This window comes from Scophthalmus maximus, chromosome 6 (genome assembly GCF_022379125.1).
Source record: "Scophthalmus maximus strain ysfricsl-2021 chromosome 6, ASM2237912v1, whole genome shotgun sequence".
Taxonomy (NCBI): Eukaryota; Metazoa; Chordata; class Actinopteri; order Pleuronectiformes; family Scophthalmidae; genus Scophthalmus; species Scophthalmus maximus.
In genome coordinates, this window is record NC_061520.1 from 24,950,010 (window position 1) to 24,974,431 (window position 24,422).

General features: G+C 44.2%; 1 protein-coding gene across 9 annotated transcripts in view; it reads right to left on the reverse strand.

Moving 5' to 3' along the window:
* Window positions 1-24,422, reverse strand: part of cadpsa (Ca2+-dependent activator protein for secretion a) — a 136,105-nt gene that overhangs the window by 39,693 nt on the left and 71,990 nt on the right. For 3 of the 9 annotated variants that reach the window (XM_047332920.1, XM_035631319.2, XM_047332918.1), the window contains exons 14-21: window positions 21,336-21,437; window positions 21,166-21,229; window positions 20,173-20,296; window positions 14,833-14,901; window positions 10,887-10,993; window positions 9,324-9,332; window positions 6,726-6,882; window positions 2,515-2,656 (exon numbers count right to left, since the gene is read on the reverse strand). In XM_047332920.1, the coding sequence (XP_047188876.1) occupies window positions 2,515-2,656; window positions 6,726-6,882; window positions 9,324-9,332; window positions 10,887-10,993; window positions 14,833-14,901; window positions 20,173-20,296; window positions 21,166-21,229; window positions 21,336-21,437 (774 nt within the window). The remainder of the gene's footprint in view (window positions 1-2,514; window positions 2,657-6,725; window positions 6,883-9,323; window positions 9,333-10,886; window positions 10,994-14,832; window positions 14,902-20,172; window positions 20,297-21,165; window positions 21,230-21,335; window positions 21,438-24,422) is intronic. The other 6 variants (XM_035631318.2, XM_035631321.2, XM_047332919.1 and 3 more) reach the window with 3 other exon arrangements.

Here is a 24,422-nt window from a genome sequence, read left to right on the forward strand (position 1 = left end):
CAGAATAACAGAAAGCAGGGGGCAGAGATTCAACATCGAAGCTGATGCAGATGAGTTGTGCAAAGCAACAAAGCGAAAAAGACGAATTAAAGTCACACCTCAGTGGTTTTTGCGGTGCACCCATTTGCACCGATGAATCCAAAAACGTTCTCCGAGCTCACTGTGATATTTAAACTGAAATCCAATTTTGTTTTTTAAATTGACATTCAGTGATAATCTGTTGTTGGCTGTATGGACTTACTAAAACTGATGTTCATTCATTCTGTCTGACACATATGGGAATGTTCCTTGTGTGGTGTTAGCAAACGCTCAGACATTAACTTTTCATAAACTTTGATCAAAGCCCCAGTGTGTCATTTTTTGTAATTTTCTGGCGGCATCTGGTGGAAAAGTTGCAAACCGCAACCAACCGAGCGACCGACAGGTGACACTTTACAGTGGCGCACCGCTGATTCCATTTCCGGTTTCCGGCAGCGTCTGAAGATTCAACGTGAATGCGACGTATTCTGGAACCGTTTTGTGCAACAACCGTATTCAACACGATGTAGAAACATGGAGACTCACACGGAGGTTCAGGTCCACCTCATGGAACTATATTGAGGTCATATATGAACACATAGTTATGGACAATATATTCAATTTCTGTGAAGAAGTTCTTCTAAATATTACACACTGTAGCTTTAAGTTGCTAAAGATAAATTATCGGTGTTGGTCCAAAGTCACAGTGCCTTTGACATCTGTCAGGGAAAGCTGTGTTTTTAGTACATTTCGCATGTATTTACAACCAAATCATTGTAGACGGTGTACACAGTAAATCAAGGTACTGGCGTCTGGTAGGAACTGAGGCCGGGGGAGTGAGCTGCAGGACATGTTGGGATTCATGGGTGTAACTGGGAACGAACAGTCAGTACATTTAATAAAGGAGGAATGTAAGTTTTGAAAAATAAGAGAGAGTGAACACAAAAAGAGAGTAGAACATCTGAAATGAGCATATTGACTGAGGAGATCTGAACATATGGCACGTGATGTGCAGGGAACAACACACAGACAGACTGATTTCATTTGTTCACAATTTTTTTTCACACAGGCCAACCCCCCCCGCCCCCCCCCCCTGTTTTTTGTTGTTTTTACAAATACTTATCTTTCCAGCACATCATTGTAGAATCTAAGAGGGTTCTCTACTCAATATTTATTTATTGATTGATTGATTATTTATTTCGAACATGTAAAAGAAAACGGCATGAGAAAGGTGATACAAAAGATAATAATCTTTCAAAAAATAGATAGCTTACATGTCCCACCACTTCTCCAATGAGTCATTGTTAATTAGCTTACAGGCTTCCTCAGTCATATTCATTTACTCAGGAATTCAAAGTATAAGTAAATAAATAAATAAATATGAAAATGGAAAAGAATGGAAACTTATAAAGAATAAATAACAATCTGAATGAATAAACCATAAACAAACAGTGCTAATCAAACACCTTCATCCTTGTTCCCTGTGAGAATTATTTATTATTTAATAATTATTTAATGTTTGGACATTGCTTAAGTTCCTCATTTATTTATTTTTCGTATTCACCTTTACAGTTTTGAAATTAACTAATCCCCTTAAATTATAACTCCCTTCAGAACATTAGAGCCATTCTCGCCACAGATATCTCCTAGGTCGCCCCTGGTTTAAGATCTACCAACAGTATCCACCTAAACCTCCCAGCACATATGTAGAGCTATCTCTTCGTTGACAGCATCAGTTCTTATTATTCTTATTGTTCTGATTATTTTTTCACCTCCTCAGTCAGTTCCTGGTTGCTGACTGTGACCACAAGGCCCTGGAGTTGACATGGACTCACACGTCCTCACAAGTTAACGAAGAACGAGGAAGACGTGGGGCCCGAGCTTTTTATTTTCGAAGTTGATGAAACAAAAGGTAACAGTGCATTAACAACTGAAAGGCTCATTTTACTATCTCTTTGTCACTGGTCTGAAGTTGATTCACTTCAATCAACAAAATGTGCCCACGGGTGTTGAAAACCTGTCGCTTCACTAATAATAAACCAGGAGTCAAAAATCAGGGCTGCATGGTGGCGTAGTGGTTGGCACCTTCGCCTCACAGCTGTGTGGAGTTTGCATGTTCTCCCCGTGTATGCGTGGGTTCTCTCCGGGTTCTCCGGCTTCCTCCCACAGTCCAAACACATGCAGAATGGGGTTAGGTTCATTGGAGACTCTAAATTGACCGTAGGTGTGAATGTGAGAGTGAATGGTTGTTTGTCTCTGTATGTGGCCCTGTGATAGGCTGGCGACCTGTCCAGCGTGAACCCCGCCTCTCGCCCAATGTCAGCTGGGATTGGTTCCAGCGACCCCCCGCGACCCTTAAATGGATAAAGCGGTAGACGATGGATGGATGGAGTCAAGGATCAAAGCTACATCTGCAAAGTGAAAATGGCTTATTCCGCCCCGACACTCTTACCGTGCGTGAGGGGCAAAGGAAAGTGGGAACGGAGGCGTCCTTACTTTACAGGCTCCCAGGATTCCCGCTCGAAGCCTCTGTGGATGGACTGGGCGATGGAGGACTCCATCAGGTCCACGTAGCGCACCACCAGGGGCGCGTACAGGTCCTGCAGGTGTTTGTGGAACTTCCCGTTGCACAGGTTGTCTGAGGGAGGGAAGAAAGGAGACGCGGCAGTGCTGAGGGGACGAATAACTGAGGTTCTCTAGTGAGAGCTAGGTTCTTATTTTCAGCGACTGAGTTATGTGGTACACACGTCTGCAGAGGCTGTCGTGTACGTCTGACTGAACAGACGCCTCGTCTCTCAAATTTCACCCGTGCCCTAAACATCTATCACGTTTCAAAGCGGCTCTTTAATGCTTCTACACGTTCATGCGCTTGCCGCGCTATGAGATGAATCTGACAGGCGAGTAACAGGGAAGCCTCGTCCCGGATGGTGATAATGAACGACGACGGAGGAGGTCGGTGTGTGTGTGTGTGTGTGTGTGTGTGTGTGTGTGTGGCTCTCTTCATTAGCAGGAATGACACATATTCGCTTTTCAATCTCTCCTGACAAAAGGTTTGGAGTCGCAGGGTATTTTCTAAATTCAACTCGCCACACACACAGCCCCCACACACCGAGTCTCCGCCGGCTCCCAACTGGTAAAAAGGCAACACTGACGGAGACCACAGGAGATAAAATGGAGGCCAGTGTGTGCTAATGCGATGCCTCACGGCTCCATGCAGCGTGTCTGCCTTTCCTCTCCCTCTCCCTCTTTGTTTTTCTCTCCCCCTCTGAGCATGTGTGTGTGTTTGTGTGTGTGTGTTTGTGTGTGTGTGTGTGTGTGTGTGTATGTGTGTGCGTGTGTGTGTGTGTGTGTGTGTGTGTGTGTGTGTGTGCTGGCATTGGAGTCAAGGTCGATGATGCACACTAGGTGCCATGTTTGTTGTGCTCCCTGATTGCCACTCTCCCAATTAGCCACTTGAGCGGCTGCTGTCCACTTGGATGTGTTGTGTCCAGGAGTGTGTTCCCGGGGCGGGCTCGCTGCGGCCCCGCCGACCGCGGCTTTGGACGTCATTAACTCCTCGCATGGCAGCCCCGACTTTGGCGCCTGTCTAGTGCCAAGGCTATTTGCTGCTACATTAGTGCACCGCTGTGGGGCAACAGTGCCGATGACCTTCCGTGGGAAAAAGATGTCCCCGTGATGGTGTGCTCGGCTTCGCCGAAATGTGCGCGCTTGTTGCTGCGCCGTGTGGTCGGCGGGGGGGGGGCCTCTGCTGGGTCTCCACGCGGCGTCGCCGATGGTTTGTGGCGTGACCCTCTGATGACACTGTGCTACACGTGTGGGCCGGGGCTTTGTCTGATGATAGTCATGCACACTGGTCTGCTGGACTCCAGCGTTTGCGTTTACAATACAGATTAAAGGGACAGTCCACTGACTTTACACATGACGATCGCCGTCGGTTGCCACGGCACCACTCGTCCTGTGACACAAACAGGTGCACCGTGTCTTCTGTGCCTCTGGAGGAGTTTTGTTCGGCCTGAGGAAATAACCCCCCGATTGATTATGTCACAACGATGTCGTCGGGGTGATCTCGTCTTGAGGTCGGGAACTAACAGAAAGTCTGCACCGGTACCAACGACATTGGTATGTAACAGGAAGTGAGGGTCCAGCAGAGAATGCTATTGGTGCCTTTTTAGGCTTGACCCCTACTAGGATATAATAGTCAGGATATCACACTGGATATCTACTGGACCCCAAAGACCCCACATGTGCAGAATGTAAGCCAAGAGAACCCGTGGAGGAGCCAGTCAGTGCTCACTAAACTCCCCAAAAAACTAAATTAGAACAAATGCATTTCATATATCCCATATCATTAATTCACTGTCATTTTCAAACGTATATTGTTTAATTTTTTGGTTCATATCGAAGCTGAATGAATTATATACTCAATCTGTGGCACACAATTACAATGTACACAGCCCGTAGGGGTCTGCTTTTCATCGTCCTTGTATTATTGTTCCCCTCCCCGTGTGACCTGCTAGCAGCTGTAGCCACGTCCACTGCAATGCACTTCAGTAGACGTTTTTCCACACAGCAGACAATACTGTAACAAGCGGGTGGCAAATTGGATGATCCCGACAAGTGAGCGTAACGAGCTGTTTGTCAGCCGTCTTCTGTTGAGCTGGATGAGTGGACCGCACTCGGCCTTCTCCTTGACTCCCCCCGCCTGACAAACTGAAAAAGGGGGGGGGGGGGCATTCCCCGGGGACAATTAGCACCCCGCCGATCGAGTCCACATTGTGCACGGTGTATCCTTTACAGCACCGCGGACAGCTCCGCGGTGTTCCCGCCGGGCCAGCGCGGCCAGTTCATTAGGGAGATGACTGGCCTGCAGCAACCGGCAGCATCAAGACCTGACGACTATCTTCAGTCAGACACTCCTGTCCCAGCTCTCTCTCACACACACACACACACACACACACACTCACACACACACACACACACTCAGAGCTCTGCACGCGAAGCGCCCCCGGGGGGGCCAAACGTCGACATCTCACGTTGACACGGATGATTTCAGAGACATCCGAGGAATGTTTCCGGGGAGACGGGAGTGCGCGGACGACAGCAGCTGTAAACCCTCATCAGAAATTGTTTGGTTATTCCGGTCGCTGATTATTAAAAGAAGCGAGCTGAGTGGACGACCCGGCTGGTGGAAAACGCCGATCAAAGCCCACATTGATGTGCCGGTTTCTCTCGCTGTGAATGCAACCTGAAGTTTCTATTGTTTTTGGCTGCGGGTGAAGCTTCTCCAGTGATTGTGTGTTGTGCTCTGAGCGCTGTGGAGACAAATGTGACCTACATCCAGTACACACACACACACACACACACACACACACACACACACAGCTGCTGCTGCTGCTCCGCGAACACGCTGCTCACACCACACACCTCCTACGGAGAAGCAGTGTAACAGCCAGTGACGTCGCAGAAGAACACCAGTCAGAGGACGGTCTCCCGGGAATGTGTCCCCCTTTATTAAAAATTAGCAAAGAGCGACACCAGGAAACTGTGATGTGTAGGCATCCTAAGCTGGATGGACAGAAGAGACAAGGTCTCAGCGGAAACTGATTCAATTGTTTGTTTGTCAGCTGGTTTTACGCAAAAATGACTAGTTGATTTTCACAAAAACTTGGTGAAGAGATATTGCGGGGGTCAAGAGCGAGGGCCGTTACACGTCGACACTGGTCCCGCAGACAAAATGGGCGGGGCTAAGAATTAAATCACTTATTTCAGGGATTATTAATTCTTTGTTACATAGTGATGACGACTAGGTTGTAGACAAGTGCAGGGACATTCGTAACATAGGCAAAGCTGTATGTGCTGATGAAAGAGAGAGAGATCGGAGTGGTGTGAGGGTTCATGGGGGGAAAGGGAGAAAAGTAAATTCCTAAAGAGAGACTACATTAATTGATGAATCAAACTAAATAACTATTAGATCACAGGTGTATGTGTGTGTTTGTGTGTGGGTTGATTCGGGGGCGGGGGGGCGCACTGAAAGTGGGGCGGCCCCTAGTTCCAGGCATCGAGGGAGTGGGCCCCGGGCGCTGGTCTCGCAATGTGAAGGCAGGCGAGCCGGAAACGTCCAATCTGAGGTACAGGACCTTTTTATTAGTTACGTGGAAGCTGGCATCTTCCGGCGGGCAACCCCCAGACCCTCAGATGGACAGTCTCCTTCTGTCATGCTTTTCAGTTGTTTTCATTTTTAACTTTCAAATCAAGGTGGGCGACCCCCAGACCCTCGGGGGGGGGAGGTTGCTCTTCCGCGACAACAGCTTCACAGGTGTTTTTTTGAAATTTTCACAGATTCTGCCAGAAATAATGCATATAATGAGTGTGTGTTATTTGGTGCAGCTTGACTGAATTCAAGGAGACTTGTTGGGCCTTGTCGGAGGTATGTGCTCTACTTTCTTGGTGGTCATGAAGCAGAGTGCCAAACAAGGTGGATAACAGATGGGAAAAGGATGGTGTAAAGAAAATAAATGTTGCCATGAATTTAGTTTATCACCTGAAGCGCTGCCATCTTCCAAAGCATCTAAACTATGGGCTATTAGACCCATCCCACATGGTGGAGAACAGGACTTTCCGTTTCACCCTTCATCAGGCGGAGACCCTCGTGTCTGACCCCTGCTTCGCTGAACGACACATTGACAAGCATCCTTCTTTTCACTCACAGTCTATCCTCAGGAAGTCGTTGAGCAGTTGGAAGAGGGGGAAACTGTCCCAGCTGTCGGGCGGCTGAACTTCCAGAGCCGCGTCCATGTCGGCCGAGTAGAGGCACAGGAAGGTCTCGGCGTGCTCCACCATCAGATCTGACCACCAGGCAAAGGCCTGCGGATGGAGAGAGGGAGAGGGAGACAGGATACAGGGAGGGGGGGAGAGGAAATCAAGAGGTTGAGAGTGAAAGACAGGAGACAGAATTAGACACAAACAGAGGATATGTGAGTGCTCCCCTGTGGGCACGTTCATGAGGATTTACAGTTCACGGTTTAAATCTCAATTAGCACAAACACAGAACGGTTGAACTCCACTGACGTATCCCAAAGCTTCTTGGCTCTCTCTCCCGCTCTCTATCTCTCTTTCACAAGATCCATTTGTTGCCTCAACAACTCCACCGCAGGATCTCCGGGGACGGACTCTTCACAGCTCGGATCAGGGGAAGCGGCGCTTGGGCACGGAGGAGTCGCGCGCTTCTCTGTCGGCCCACGGAGGAGAACCAGGCGGCGGCTCCCTCGACAGACGCGGCACGGGGCTACTTGAACACTCACCCGACGCTCCTCCGGCGAGTCAATCAGGGGAAAGGACGCAGGGACCGAGCTTCTCTCATGCACATCGGGAACACTCACTTGCCCTCCATGCACCCCCCCCCCCCCCCCTCCCCGCTCTTGCCGGGCCTCTTGAGAGGGACCCCTGGGGATCAACGGTGTTTGCACTACCACATCAAGCTGTCAACACTGTAATGTGAATGTACCCATGGGCTTACGTGTTGGTAGGTGTGGAGATGGTGGTGAGGGGGGGGGGGTCATGCATTTGCCATGGGAGCTCTGCTCTCGGCGTTGGGTAGTGTGGCAAGACGGTACCAGTTAGTGCCCCTCATCTAATCGTCCTCTTTACGAATGAGAATGTTGCGAGAGTGTTGATACTCAAGTCAGAGAGGAAAAACTTGAAAAACGTGTCAGGTTGTCTTTTATTTTAAAAACAAGTCGAGTAAAGAAACTTTTTTTCTGCCCGGTTCTGTCAATGCAAACCGATCCGCCGCAAAGATTTGGAGTTTGAAATTGCTCCGGACGTTATGTCTCCATTTACTAGACCAAAGGTGGCGGCCGTACATCACCGTACATTTTAAACATTTGTGTGGAAACGATATTTCATTTTCAATTATGGACAATGTTCCGACCTACTGTGTGTATAAACGCTAACACGAAGATGAATATTTTTGCCTGTTCAGACCTGGTGTTAACATCCAATCCCAGGTGGACAGTGTGAAGTTCCTCTGCTCACACGTGACATTAACATGTGTCCGGAACGCGCCTCCGGTGACCACTTGTGATCGCATCTCACTTCCCCACTCTATATGCAAATACACACCCACACACACACACACACATTTCTGTTTATTGTCCAAATGACGTTCTTAGCCAGTGTTGTGTGTGGGTCGCGATCGGACCTCAGGACACATTCGGGTGCGTTCAGACCTGTAGCCCACTTACAGCTGACCACTGGTGACCATATCACTCAGGACAGATGTTGAACCAGGGCTGAACATGGGTCTCGAGGACAGTTAAATGTCTCACGGGTCAAGACTCGGGAAGCCTGAATAACTTAACGATGAGCAACTACGGCTATGACGCTATGGCTGCTCTGATCCTCCCGGAGATGCCGCATCTGAAACTCGAGTCTTATTCGCTACCACAGGGAAGAATACGCTACTGTAACAGTGGCAGGACAAAAGAGTCTTAGAGGATTACGAACATGTCTTTAAGAGGCTTTGTTCGACCTGCCTTAGATTAACTGTGGATCATTCCTTTTGGGTCGAATGCGATAAAATGTGTGCTTACATGAGAGGCATGAAGTGGAGCCGTATGCAGAAGCCTGAGCAATAACCAGCATTGGGGCCACATGCGTTGTTTCACAATGAATCGTGACGACCTCGAGGTCTGAGCATGTCTTCGACGGGGTCAGAGTCGGAGTCCGAATGCATGACAGTGAATGGCACAGGGAGCGATAATGATTTCTAATCATTTTTTTCCCCCATTGTGTGCGTTGAAGGATCCAATGGAGATGGAAAGAAACGGGAGCCATAACACCTTCGCCCAAGCTTTCTTATTTGGACTAAGTGGAACAAATGACATATGGCTAAAACACGGGAAACAGGGAAGCATATCCAGGGATGATTTGGGGGAAGACTCGTAGAAAACAGGGCACAGAGTCGTAACTCCAAAAGTCGAAAGGCAAAAGTCCCAACTCTGCACTTTGTTTTCTCAGAGCGCGGGTTAATGGGTCGAACAGATAGGAAACACATGGCCTAAGTGCTTGTCTCCATCCCTCGTCACCACTCAGGAGCTAACAAGCACCGCCGCAAGCACTTAATCAGCAGTGATCACAAGCTGAGGGGGGAAGGGGAGGGGAGGGGGGTCTCCGGGTCATTGTTGAGAAGGGGAAACGTTCATGATCCTCTGCAACAATAGCCGTGTCATCAGTCGCATGCGCGGGACTTACAGTAAAGGTGGGGGTAGGAGATGGGGGCATATGGCACCGAGACAGTCACATACCTCTTTTCCCTGTTCAAACAATTCCCCCGCAAACCATATGAGTCAGTGAAATTAAAAAAACAAAAAACAGAGAGGGAATGAGTCAATTTTGATAAGGAAGTGACAAAAAAGTGGTCTGGAACTTTGTATGCATCATTTTTCAAATTGTGAATGTGCGGGAAGACCTCGAGACCCCCAAGTGAGGAAGAATTCCAAAGCAGCTTGTTTACTTTGTCTTCTGAAACTAATCCTGTGACAGTTGGATCATCATCAGTAGAACAACAAATCACTGACAGGCCGACAATTACTAATATTATATTAACTTAGCATAGTGTTAACTCACTGTGCACCAATAACATAACGTGTCCAAATGTCATTCCACGAAACATTAATGGATGGCCACTGTATCTCCACCATTTTTAACTAAATATCCACCAGTGATGTTCCAGGCTATGCTAAACCTCTATGGTGGAAGTCTGATGGAGTAGACCTCCAATTTTTTCTTCTTCTTTAACATCTGCCTCAATAGAACATCATGTACAGATGAATGTGGCTGACGAGATATCCAAATGATGAGCCCATATCACATGTGCTGCATGTAATCGTATATATATTTTATCTGTCTGTCTTCACTATCGCAAAGAAATAAAGGGGGGGGGGGGGGTCAATATGTATAACTTCATGACATGATAAATACAATATTTCAGAAAATAGAGCAATAGGAATAGTATTATTGGACCAGAATTTTATATACTATGTTGTTGTTCAAAATGACGCCCATGTACATTAATTCAAATAGGATATGTAAGAAGATGAAGGGATATTAGAAGAATATTGAACATGTATATACAGTATGTGCTTGCATATAGACATTAAACATGTTGAATAATAAATAATTATACATTTTGTTATGTCCTAGTCATGTTCAAGCTGATGGATCAGTGAGATATTAGTAGATGAGCGACTCCTAATTACATTATGGACATATCTTACAATACATGAATATGAACTCAATCATTTTTATTGACGTCAATAACAGCCGCTGTGTCTACATGAGGGTTTGTCGAGATAACAATGAACGTCGACCGCAATCCAGCAAAGTCTCGCGTCTTCTGTCCTCTAGTCTGTTCTCGTCGAACAATTAATAAATCACTGGTTTGATCTATAAAATGTCAGAAAAAAAAGGGATTTCTATAGATTTTTCTAAAGGCACCGTGTCTTTTAATTGGTCGCTTTGTCTGAGGCCTAAACGCAAGCGTGAACTTTGGATAACACTCATAAGTCGTGTAGGACGCAATACACTGCGAGCTCACATGGTCCTGAATCATAAAAATGGTATTAAAATGGGGCGATAATATTCTTTATCGCAATCATTTCTGGGATAAGATATTGTTCAACAAAAGGTAGTTATCATCACAGGCATACTCACACGTTTTGATAAGCCTTTCCTGTCTAATCATCGCTGGCTTTGCACAAACACTTACTACTCTTTCGGCCAGCCTCCAGCCCATACTGCCACGACACTACAGGCCTGTGTGTGTGTGTGTGTGTGTGTGTGTGTGAGAGAGAGAGAGGCGCACTAACCTCAGCGTGGTGCTCCTCGTTCTGCTGAAGGACCTCAATCACCAGCTCGGCCAGGCGAATGGTGTCCTCCAGCTTTTTGGCCGGAGTGGCTAAGCGCCCCACGTTCTCTGGAGCACAAAGACCGAAGGTTAGCACGGGCAGCTTCCACGTCTTAATCGCTTTCTATTGCTATTTTTTCTTTAACTGATAGTGTATGCATGCAATCTAACATACCTGATCTCAGATCATGTTGAACAAAGTGTGTTTTCTTTGAGGTATTTAGAACTGAATTAAACCGCATGCATTGTATCCTTCCTACTCCCAAGCACTGGAGCTAAAGGTGCTGCTGCTTCAAAAGTGATCCTTAGTCCGGCCTATAGTCTGAGCCTAAATCACTGGGACAATCTCATGGTCATATTTAAATTACAAGCATGAAATATCAACTTGTCATAATTAGGGCTGGGTATAAGACTGAGTAAAAGTTAAATAGTGTTTGTTAATAATAAGATCACATTTTAAATCGCACTTGTGTGAATTAACTGCTATATTTTCTTACTTCATACATTGCATATTACACCCAGCCCTTGTCATAATGTAATTCCATCTCTAAAACATATTGTGAAAGCATTTTTTTTTTTTTTTTAAATATCAACACTAGTTCCATGAATGCTAAAGTTGGGTGGCTGCATTAGTGGTCGTCGTGTGGTACGTAGCGAATGAGTCGCACGTCTTATCATGTCTACGGCGATGATGAAATCCAGAGTACAACGTGGCCGTGATGAGGGATGTCAACAGCATGGACATTGAACACTCATCATGCAGTAATGGGGTGGTGGTGTTGTGTGCGGAATCTGACCTGCATCTCGCTGTGTTTGTATCATGAGTGAATGGGATTTTTTGACTTCCATACCATGCCTGTAGTCGTTTGTTCCATGAGACAACCGAAATTATACCATGATCAGAGCATGTACTTGATCAACTGATGCCTGGTGGCAGTTACCAAACATGGGTGAGTTTAACTTAGCAAAGCTTTATTAATTCGACCATGGTATAAACATGATAATGCACTCCAAGGCTCTCTGATATGGAAGATAATGGATTCGGAGTTGGATACACCACGACGGTGCCTCCGCTCCATCCATTGTCATCGTGTATCAAGGCAGCGCGTTGTACTTTAGAATGTAGGGATACATTGGATGGCGAGGGTTCTAAAGGTAAAACTCACATTATTGGAGATTGGAACATTCCCTACATTTGGACGACCGTGAAAATCCTCTCGTACGCGAAGGTACAAAGAGTTTTACACAACAACAACAAGAGAATTTAACGGAGTCAGTTACAGATCATCCAGCCACTCCGGTGCGGTGTTGTTGTTCTTCTGTCTGGGGCAATGAAGTGGCGTGAATGTGCTACCATTCTCAACTCTGTCTGGGATCTTCATTGCAAGAAGCTGACCAGGATTAAGATCAACCAACAAGGATGCAATAGAACATAGTTTTTAATTGGTAGGATTGGAGGAGATTGTATTATGTGCGCCTGTGCAGCAGGTTATTACAAACCATTGAGACTTCCCTTATGACACCGATGGTCAACGTTGTTTCTTATATACATGACCCTTCTGAAACCGTAACCACATTTATTAATGTAAGCATGGCAACTTATCTTTAACCCTCACACTTTTTCCCCCCAAGTATTTTTTGTGATTAAACCTTACCAAACTGAGCATCATCTAAAAAACATCATCAGTCTGTCAGCATCTTGCCAAAGAGAAGCAGTTCAAGGAGCTCGAAGAATGTTATCAGAATTCAAATGGCCCTAGATAGGAGCACGGTTCCTCACCCCTTCTTCAAACTTTAGATATGCCTTTAAAATTATTCTTAGTCCAACCTCCTCTGTTCCTTAATGCGTGCAGTTTTCTACTGCCATTTTCCAAACATCATGTTGTTTTTCCTATCATGTTGTCTGCATTTTGCCCTGGCGTTCATCTTTAAATATTCAACTCTTACACTCTTAGTTTAATGAGTGTATAACACACACACACACAAACACACACACACACACTCTTGAATTAGCCATGTCAGAGTCATGACTGTGTTCAGTCCGCATACTGGCAGAACTCTTGTGGAATTTGTGGAGAGCCCAGCAGGATGATAGAAGGTTGCCTGGTGGAGCTTAGGTCACGCTAACTTGGCTGAATGCTTCCACAGAATGGAACTTTGTGTCGGTTCAAAGGGGGATTGTTAGGATCTAGTACTGTATGTCAAGGCAGATTGGTTTTGTAAAAGTCAGGGAACAGTTCTTTTCTGTGTTTGCTAACTGGACTTGCCTGAGGATCTTGAAGACACAATTAGCTTTTCAGACGAGAGGTGAAACGGCTTCTTAAAACCTCTGTCAGGTGCCGAATGGATGTTTTAAGACCGACTTTGACGGAGCGTCAGGGGTTAGGGTTGCGATAAACAGCACATTAAACACTGCACTGGTATATTTGCCATTTTATGAGACAGTGATAGCATTAAAGAAAATCAATAAATGCATGAATAAAAACACTGTGGCAGCCAGATCCAGCCTAGTTTTTTTCTTAAAACAAAGCTGTTCCTTCAGGTTTCATGCTTGGACACCTGCAAGCCTTGGGGTTTCATGTCTTGGGTTACTCGTAAGCTGAAGTGCTCACATGTAAGAGGGGAATCATATATTTAAAACTCTCACTTTGTCAATCATTAACTCTTCCGTGCTCTCCTGTCATTTTTTTTTTTGTGTTTCAGTCAAATTATTGCAAATCTTATTCTCTCTTATTTAGGCCACACTTTTCAAAGTGATATGTTAACCCTCCTCGTTTGTCCGGTTCCTGCAGAACCTGGTGAGTCTCAACAAAGGTTCCATCTCCATTCTGAGATTCAGAGCAATGAAAACACCACATGGGGGGGGACACTTAATCTTGTCGCAATGTTCCTGAAACACATTCTGTAAAGTCTTTGCTGAGCAATGCATCAGGAAGTTTGTGACAGGGTTTATGGTGGTATGGTTTTTAAGGTTGACTGGGTGTTTGCCGGTCAGGAACAGCAGAGGTTAAACATACAGTACAACGTCACCTGGATCCTTCAGTTCTTTCTGAGATCTCTCCACTAAGTAACAGTTAAGTTTAAAGAAAAAAAGAAAGAATGGGTTGCAGGGATGGACAAAAGGCAGAGAGAGGTGGGAGAGTTTCAGGTAGAGGGTGCGAGAGAAGAGATCGTTCAGTACATGGTAGTATGAGCAGAGGAAAGGGAAAACAGCAATCAGAAGGTTAGATTGACTCAGCAGTCCATTGGGCATATAGCAGCAGCCTCTAAACCAAATGTTACCTCTTCAGTGCATTGCGTGATAAAGAAGACTTCAGAAGAAACAAAGAAAAACGCACAAAGCACATGGTATCACTTTGACCTTAAAATCCAACATGGGAAAATCTGAAAAGCATAAAAACCTGTTATATCAATAACAGCATTTAATGGCAGTGTCATTTAAGGACAAGAGGCATGTTCACAATGAGAGTGTGTGTGCGTTGCTTTGACTGCTCATTAAATCTGGGTATAGAGATGTTTTACTCAAAGGACAAAGAACTGAATAAAATACTGTTGTGGATGCCCTGTTTGAATGTACCATGATCCTAAACACTTAGGATAATTTACACACAAGCAAAGTAAAAATGCATTCAAGTCACAGACAGATAAGGAAACAGGTGTTTTCGGGCAGGACAGACAATAAACTCATGGAAGAACAGCGTGCTTTTTGAGGGCCTCAGAGACAAATTGAGGGTTGACATCAAGAAAACTATAACAGCTGGACTTTTGAATTGAAACAACATATAACAAACAAACTAAAGGAAGACAGTATGAGTTTGCTTATAGTGGTTGCATGTGCTGACTGTAGGAGAACAAATCAAATTGCAGAGGTGGGGGGAATGAGGCTGGGGAATGAGGAAGGTACTCACGAATGGTTAAATCCATCACTTGAGACGCCAAGCAGAAGACAGGATGCTCATACATCTCTCTCTTTTTCCCTATAGAGAAAGAGGGTGGATACCGAGGCATGCGAGAGGCCAGGGTCAGAGTGGATGAGCACACGGGGGTCACTTCGGTTTGACCAATATGAGGTTTCCAAGGCCCATGTCTGCACGTTTTATCCTTCGAATAAATTTCTCACAAATTCCATGCCATTAGAAACACATTGGTGAATTAAGTATTCAAATTAAAAATGTATTGTATCCAAGGTTCAATATGTACAATTTTGAAATAGGAAATAAAGTGAACAATCTGTTTTTTCTCTTAACTTTATGTGTGGATTTAATGTATCATAACTAAATAAAGTAAAATAAATAATATAAATAAATTGACAATTATTTTGCCTAAATGAAGTAGAGACCCATGTCTTGGTGAAAGTCCTCTAAAGCCGTACCTCTCGCCATCTTTAACCCCTGACTGTAACCAGGCAATTGTACCGTCAAACTAAGCAGTTTGTTCTCAACGGGACCATGGTGACCTTAGCAACCCAGGCCTGGCATAACATGACACCATGACTCAGCCAGGCAACCCCCATTAAGCAGCCGCCATGCTGAATGGTGTCAGAGAAACAATGGGATGTTTGCCAAATACAAGCAAAGCCTGGAGGATGGACTGGTCTGATGCGGCTACAGTGGTTGGGCGTCACCCACAGTAATCAACATAAAAAGGTTGGAACATACAAAAGAGACTACATAGACCACAGGGCCTTTAACAAGAGAATCATTAAAGACGCTTAACCATTGCCACACATCGACTTGACACCCTCGCCACTTTCAATTGGGTACTTGCCTCTCGTTATTGCCAAATCAAACGGACCCCCATAGCCGGCTTATGTTCCAGTAATTGACTGATCCAATGGAATGTCATGTTGTTGGACTGCACAATGTCCTGACACTGTTCCAGAGACTTATGGAACATGTCCTAGCTGTTGGAGACTTGACTGATCTACATGGTTGACATCATCGCAAAGGGCCAGGACGTGTCAGGACAGACAGGTCTGCCCCGAGCCCACCTAAAAACTCCCCTCTAAATGCTGCCGCATATTACCTACGAGGGTCACATCGTCACGGAAGAGGGCGTGGCCATCAGCTCAATCAAAGTCCAAAAGGCGCAGTAGTGACCTATGCCCTAAACTTCACCAACAGGTTAATTAATCAGCCTGGAATTATACTATCAACAGTCTGTAAAAGACTTTCCCACCGCAGGTTATCCCCTCCACACCCTGACCACAAGGTTTGCCTGTTTCCAGTGGACTAAGGAATGCCAGGCAGCATTCAACAGACTCGAGCCTCTGCCAACCACCACACCAGCCTGGGGTCGGCCGGACCAGGGCGAAATTATACTGGACAATGATACAAGTTCAGCAGGGCAGGAAAGCATGTGGCGGCCAATTGGAGTTCTCTTTCCAAACCAAACATAACTACTCCCCCACATAGGGAGAAACAAGTGGAGTGGATACTATCTAACTACTCACTATGGTTACTGTACCAACCATAATAGTCTTCTAGTCTTATTTGCCACTCAAAGCGCTTATTCTGTCACATCGATACACTACTGGAAGTGCCATCAGAGGCTACGGGTTATCTGTCTTGCCCAAGGACACATCGGCATGCAAACTGGGGGAAGTGGGGATCGAACCGCAGCCCTATTGCGACAGCAACAGGCCCAAGTGGGTGATCCAGAAATTGCACCTATCAGGGCAATTATGGAGGCTAGTAGAGAGCTCACCACATGGATTACAGTCTCTTTACGCATTGTGGCCGCAAAGACTTGTTGGAGCAAGTGGAAGCGAATTCTGTCCACAAGTTGTGCTGCCATCGACTTTCAGTCTGACATCATGAAGCAGGTGTTTTCAGGGCCAATGGATATTTTTGCACTGGAGTGCTCTGTGGCACGGCTTCGGACTTGGTACTCGATACCACAAACCTCTGGTGCTTCACCTGCACCAGTTGCGCGTCCTGAGCCAGGGGCCCTCAACATGCCACAGACCACAAAGTTCACATTCGAGACAGATTTTTGATTTTGATTAGTATTTTCTTATGTTTGTAACTCAATACGTTTTGCTCTAAAACAATCTAATTTTGAGCTGCAAACAACCTGGTTCTATGCGAAATTCCATTTAGAAACTGAAAGAAGATACTATGTGGCTGTGGTTGTTTACCACAACAATAATGATGTATTAAAATGAATTGAGTAATGCTATAGCAATTAATTCATGATTAACTACAAAAAGCGAATTTAACACCCTGACAATATGTCATGAAACTTTATCTAATCCCCTTATATCAGTATTGCATAATTTTCAATCATAGGCCAAGTCAGCAAAACACCATATCAGTCTAACCTTCGAGTTCACAGTGTCAAAGCTGTCGTTAGGTGAGTAGGGACAGGTATCCGAGACTTTGCGGGTCAACAGAGTGAGTAAGATGATATTGCCCATGTTACTGTGACAAATAAATACCATAGTAAAGGCAAAATGTATCCATGCATGTGTGTCTGGGGTTCAAAACGTATGGACTGTCTACTTCAGATTAACCATTTGTTCTGCCGAGCAGAGGTGAAATCTAAAATAGGTCGGGGTTTTTTGTTTCCACACGTCAAGAAGCCCATCATTATGAAGGGAAGGGATTTTGGAGGTAATCAACAATCACGACTGAGACACTAAGGTTTATCATCTTTAGTGTCTTCAGGGAGGTGATTGTTCCTTTACAGACATTGCTTTAAGTTGTCAATTTGAAGTAGTTAAGTATTGATTAACTGATCAACATTTAAGCAACAGCGCCTGTTTCGTGTTTTCCACACAACTTTCCGTGTGTATTATCTGAACTAGTGAGGTAAACTGACTCAATACAGGGCAAACACTACTTGGCTTCTATCAACAAGAGTTAAAATGATAACTGAAATTTAAGACAGTTAAAGAAAAAGATGGGCAGAAAGTGTCTAATTTGACCAATTTGGATTTTTTATATATTCTATAATATTATATTATAAGATTAAACCTGTATAAAATGTATAAAAGGGAATTTACCCAGTGAATAATCATAGTAGACAGAGATGGGTCCTGTTTATGTTTAGCCTAACTTAGCAGTTGGAAAACAGCTAGCCTCGCTATGAAAAATTGGCAAAATACCTTATGAGATGTAAAATTTACTGTATATGTTTGTCCAAACGCTGTCTCCAAGGAATTACATTTTTGTACATACAACTAATGTGCAATCGCAAATAAGTTTTGCAGGAAATGTGATAGCAACAAAAAATAATGATATGATCATGTTTGGCAAGTCACCAATTGGTTGTACGTTTAATGCTTACAATTTTGGTGCTTACAATTTTTTGGGGGGCTGTTATTGAATGTTATCATCCAGGCTTACTGGTCTCCATGGCTACTTCATGTTCATCAGTTTTTTCCAACAACAAAAACTTTGATTGACCAATGCTCAGTTAAATGTGGATTGTAGTTATTATGCTCATTATTTAAAACTTCAGCTTGGTCTCTCTCAGCCCAGCGGATGGTCATGGCAGATGCCTTCCGTGTCTTGCTATCAAACACTTAACTCCTTCAGAAATGGCAGCATTTAATACCCATTTCAGTTTAGGCATCACAAGTCAACACAGGGTGACGTCTCTAAGGTTAAAAAAATAAATAAAGTCATATCTATATTAGCTTAATGCTGACAGGTGAGCAGGAGAACAGGGTGTCAACACAGTCATTTAAGGGAAGCACTTAATGATTTCATAATGTATCATTGTAATGTGGCCTGCCGCCTTAAAATTTGGGGAGGATAATGATGGGTATATAACACTTGGACCTCCTGCCATTATTTGTGACAAGAAAAACTACACAAGTTAAACAAAAAGGTACAGTGAAAGATAGAATATATATAAAAAAAAAATGGTTGCCAGATTTGAGCTCATTTCTGTGACCAATAAACAGATTAACAAGATGCAACATGTAACTAAAGCAGCTCTGGAGGTGTTGAGGGGTATATTTTTATTTTTCAATTCAACTTTGTTCTAAGCTAGACTTTACATTACAGGACCAATCTCTGTACTGGACATACAGGGATCCCTCTGGCTGAGAACACAAAATTCCCAAATGTCTCAAGATTTGAGTCACAAACACAGTAGAACAAGTGAAAGTGACATTTCAAGATCATATCAATTATATGTAAAATATAGATAGAAAACTAAATATAGAAAAATCGGTTTGGAATACAATGCAGATGTCTGCAAAATGGTTATGATGTCTACCAACGAACCATGCAACATAAAAAAAAATGTGAACTGCCACTAGGGGCAGTTCCATAATCTCTTGTTTATTGGCCTTCCTGTTTTCAAACATTAACAAGAGCAGTGAAAGCCAATAGACATGGAGAAGAGAGGACTGAGGAGGAAAGTCATCGGAGAGCAAGGAAGAGGAAAAGGAAACAGAAAGGAACATCACTTGAGCTACTAGGCAGACCCACGTGGGAGAAAGAGGCAGTAGGCAGTTCTGAGCTGAAAGAGAAGCTGAGGCATGGCGGGCAGAGTTAAGGCTGAGTTGAATGCATTTTTACTTACTGTACATTTGCAACACAGATTGTTGACACGTGAAGCAAATATCATGCTAATAACTACACTGTAAAAGATGTTAAGAGCTGCTCTTTCTGCCACTGCGGAGAAAAAGTTTAAAGTTAGATTTTTTTCATAATGGCATTGCAACAAAAAAAAATACCATATCCATGTATGGCTGCTTCATCCTAATAATCCTAATTGTATTACCTTTATACATTACTTTAAACTTACCGAAGCCTGTTGCAGAGGAGGAAACAAGAAGCTAAATGTCCCAATTTCAATTCCATCAGTACCTTTTTTTTTATTATATTTTACTGAATTGTAATGTTATCATCATAATTTTGGCTGCACTTATGGAATATGAAGGTCCTACCTGAGGATGGAAAATGTTATATATATATATATATATATATATATATATATATATATATATATATATATATATATATATATATATATATTGCATATATGTTGTACACGCCTTGGCTTAAAAAAGTTATTTTCTTCAATGACCACAAAGTGTATCCTTTCTTCTTGGCCAGTTTCTACTCCTGTTGACTGACTAGAAGCTTCCCACATGATACAACCAAAGTCCAGAAATCCTCTCGACACTGCTTCTAGAATCTCTCATATCTGAATCCACATGTGATGAGTGTTGTCATATATAAAGACAGTATGTTCCAACACAGAGGAGCAGCGTCGCAGCTGCGACTCACCTTCCAGTTTGGCGTACTCCGAGAGGCGCTGGTAGTTGACCAGAGCTGCCTGCTCCAGACACTTGTGGATCACGGCTTTTACTTCTTCTTGGGGGACCGGCGTTACGATATCTTTCATCAGGACCTAAGAAAAAGGAAATACACAGGAAAGCAAATTGTATCGTGACAAAACGTGATGAAAGATTGACAATTTGTTTGTGTATTTGAGGGAATTCAAGCTGAACATTGGTCCATGTCATAATATAAGTAAGGGCTAGGGATGGGACAATACCACTTTTTCGTGTCTGATCCGTAACATTTCCTGCAACCTTGAGTATCTGACGATACGGATCCGATACTAATCTGATACAATCTTTACCCCACTCATAATGCATTGTTCACAATACTCTTTGCTTAACCAAGCCATCTAAAACCTCATACTCAACCTATCAGGGCAAAAAATCAACTCCCCTAAAAGAAGACATACTGTACAGCAACATGACAGAGTTATGGAATACCGCTGTTTTATTTCACACAGAACTTTTGGCAGAATGTTTTATGGTCGGCACCGTTCAAACAAGCAAAAAACAATTGAACTGTAAACTGTAAATTAAATAATAATAAATGAACATAAAAATATGATGCCGGTTCATTCAAGGCTTAGTAAATGTTAATAGGCATTTATTTGGTATGTTTACTGTAATGTATGGGATCGGATTTTGCTTCTTATATTTCTGATATCTGATCCAGTCATTTTGGCCAATATCGTCCTGATACAGATATGGAACATCGGATCGGGACATCGCCTAGTAAGGGGCAATGCAAACATTTTGTTGAGCTACACAGGTATTGAAAACTCATTTATTAGAGTGACAATTATTGTCTTAACTTATTTTGCGCATAATGCAAACACTGAGCTCAACTGTGTCAGATCCAGCGGGCTATATAATGGATAGCTAATAAATGAGAATAAAAAGATTCTGTATGCTTCTGTCCAGAAGAAACGCTTCTTACCCTTTCGAGCAGGGACAGAGTCGCTTTCAGCGCTCCCTCCGGACGTCCGAATGGAAAGCAGTACCTGTGGAGGGAACAGAGTGGATTTACCGTTGGAACCCTGAGCGGTCGGTCGGCTTTCGCAATAGTTTCGGCGCAGGGTTTGTAATTGTAATGTAGACGGTTCCTACCGGAAGTGTGTGATCTGGTTTTCCAGAAGCACTCGTAGCCTCTCCTTGATCTCCTCGAAGCGCTCCTTCTCTTCCAAGGTCACTGTTCCGATACCGTCGGGCCTGAAGGAGAGCAGCGACCACAAGCAACGGGAGGGTTAGAGCAGTCTCACGGGGCAGTGTGTGTGTGTTTCAAAAGTTACGTTGAAATAAATCTGTTTCATATTCATGTTTCACGAACGATACAGTCTTGTGATGCCTAAATCTCCTCAGATTCTGAAATATCGCTGCCGCGATGAATTGCGGGGCGTCTATTTCAATTTAGTTAAATGGACTTTATTTATAAAGAGGTTTTCTAGTCTTATTTACCACTCAGAGTTCTTTCCAGTCACATTCAACCATACAGCGCTGCTGTTTACCACACTTTTTCTGTCACATTCATACACTGAGCGACTTCAGAGGCAATCTGGGGTCAAGTGTCTTGCCCAAGGACACATCGGCGAGCGGACACAGGGGGGAAGCTGGGATTGAACCGCTGACCTCAGGGTTAGTGGATGAACGACTCAAAAGGACAAAAAGATCAGCGGGAGCATATTCTAATCAGTCCATCAGCTCAGTTGTTCATACCTGCACGGACACCACCGGCGGTGAAAGATATGCACACGCACAGTTTGTTCTCCGACAGAAAATCTCAACTGATTACGCTAAAATACATCAGCTTCACTCTTTTTCTCCCCCAACCGTCGGATGCGGTGAGGACAGCACAGTGGTGGGGTCCACGGCGTTACTCGCATCACATCCACTGGTATCCCAATGAGCGGACGGCAATTAGAAGGCTCATGAGCAGTTGTGTGTACGCCTGTGTGTATCCGATGTGTTGGTTTTTTTATTGTTTGTGACACGGTTGGGTCAGGGCCGAGTGTGAGCAGAGCGCATGTGACAGAAGAGGCGCCGAACCGGTCGCCATGACAGCATGATGAGAAGCAGGAGACACGACACTCTCCCACTGCCTCTGCTAATCCACCCCCCCCCACCCCCCCACTCCCTCCACCGCCAACGCCCCTCCCTTTGACATGTCATCACAGCAGACAGTTAGACACTGTGCGCGTGTGTGTGTGTGTGTGTGTGTGTGTGTGTGTGTGGCGGTATCTTTGCTACACTCCACGCAGTGCGCGACTGCTGTGTTTGATTTTTCGAAGGGTACCAGTTTGTTTAACATCAGCAGTTATCCGTCACTGTTCCTGCACGTGCGAACGGACACTGTCAGTGTGTCGCTGCCACCTGTAAGCCAGTGGCGCCGTCAAGGGGGGGCCAGGGCCCAGTGGCCCCCCCTGGAGAGTTGCAGTAGCAAATGCATAATATGCTACATGGTGGTAAAATGCTTCTATCTGATATTTTACATTGGGTACTATTCATTTAAATCAATAAAGTGTATTTTTTGTAATAGTTAAATAGTATAGTTAGGTCTAAGTACAATAATAAATAAAAACAAGCCCAGCAGCTTGTGTTTGATATGTACAAGAGCAGCAGAATTATAGTAAATTCTGCTTTTATCTGATATTTTACATTAGGTAAAATATAATTTACATTAGGTACTATCCATTTAAATATATTTTTATTATAGTTAAATAGTACAGTTAGGGCTCAGTGTCACGGGTTTGAAGGAGCAGGACCCAAATGGAAAAAAGAGTATTTAATAACTGAGGGGGAAAAAAACAGACTTAAATGAACAAAATCCAATTCTCCACACCTCAAATTCAATACTCCAAAATATACCACAAAGGCACAATAGAATTCCTGAAAATCAGTTCTGGCCCCCGCTGTGGAAAATTTCTGGGGGCGCCACTGCTGTAGGCCTCTGCTGCTTGGAAACCATCGCGCCGAGGAGGAGACGACGCGCGAGCAGGGAGGTTCTGTGTCTGCAGACGAGGTGGTTCAACCTCAGTACAGACACAGTCCGAACAGGACGGTGGTAACGAGAGGTACCACCTTTAAGATTCGAAAATCAGAGCAGACGAAGCAGTTTTTTCTATCAGTCAAACTAAAATGAATGGATCTGAATGAGTTTTTGGTTCCAGTGGGGGCTACAAATTTCCATCTGACTTCTCACACTGCGACAGGAGATGAAGATAAGGAACATTTCTCGCTCATTAAAATCCCGCGGGGCTCTGTCTCCCCTTCCAGACAGAGTGTTATTCCTTGGCAGCTCCCTCATGTTGGCTTGACCAGATGACCTCACAGCTCCGATGACGGCGACTCGCAAATGAGCCATCAGTGACAGACAGATGGCAAAGCCTGCGACGCGTTCACATCTCCCCTCTGCCCGTGCAGCGGACATGTGCATCAAGGCCCCGAGCTACGGCAGGTTCCCATCTAACGTGAGATCTCCATTCCCCCAAAAGAAGACAACAACAAAAACTCACGTCATGCTTCATGCTCGGCCATGAGTCGCATACGGGTTATTTTCAGAATCCCTTCTTCCCTCATACACTTTCATTTCTGAAGTTGAACATTAAACAGTCAGTTGATTATTAAAAGCTCAACTGACAGAAGATGAAGTTGTCTTAAGAGCTAAATCATTTTAGAATATGTATATATATACATATTATCATATATAAGTTTCTGCACATCCCTGCTTGTGTGCGTGGTGAACTAGCTTTCAGGTTAAAAGGCACATGTTAGCCAACATCTTCGTTCATGATTTCATACAACGTGTCATAGTCGTCTTTTGGCTGCGCCGGTGATTGGTCTCCGCGGGAGATCGCCGCCTGCATATTATTGGATTTGACAGAGGTTCTTGCACTGCATGCCCTTCCTGACACGACCCGTGAGCCTTGTAAGATAATAATTAACATGTTATCATTTCTAAAATGTTAAATTTTGTCTCTACCATCATAATTATAATCAACTGAAGAATATATATTTCCACTGGTTTCGGGGGTTCAGTTGATTCACTGAATGTCATTTCATTGAGAAACAACTGAGGAAATGTGATTAGTGGAAGTTTAATGAAAACATGAAGTCACAATCTGACAGTTACGTAAAATACACGGCAGTAGCCAGGACCTTGAGTTGAAATGTAGAATGTACAAGTGGTATTTCACAAAT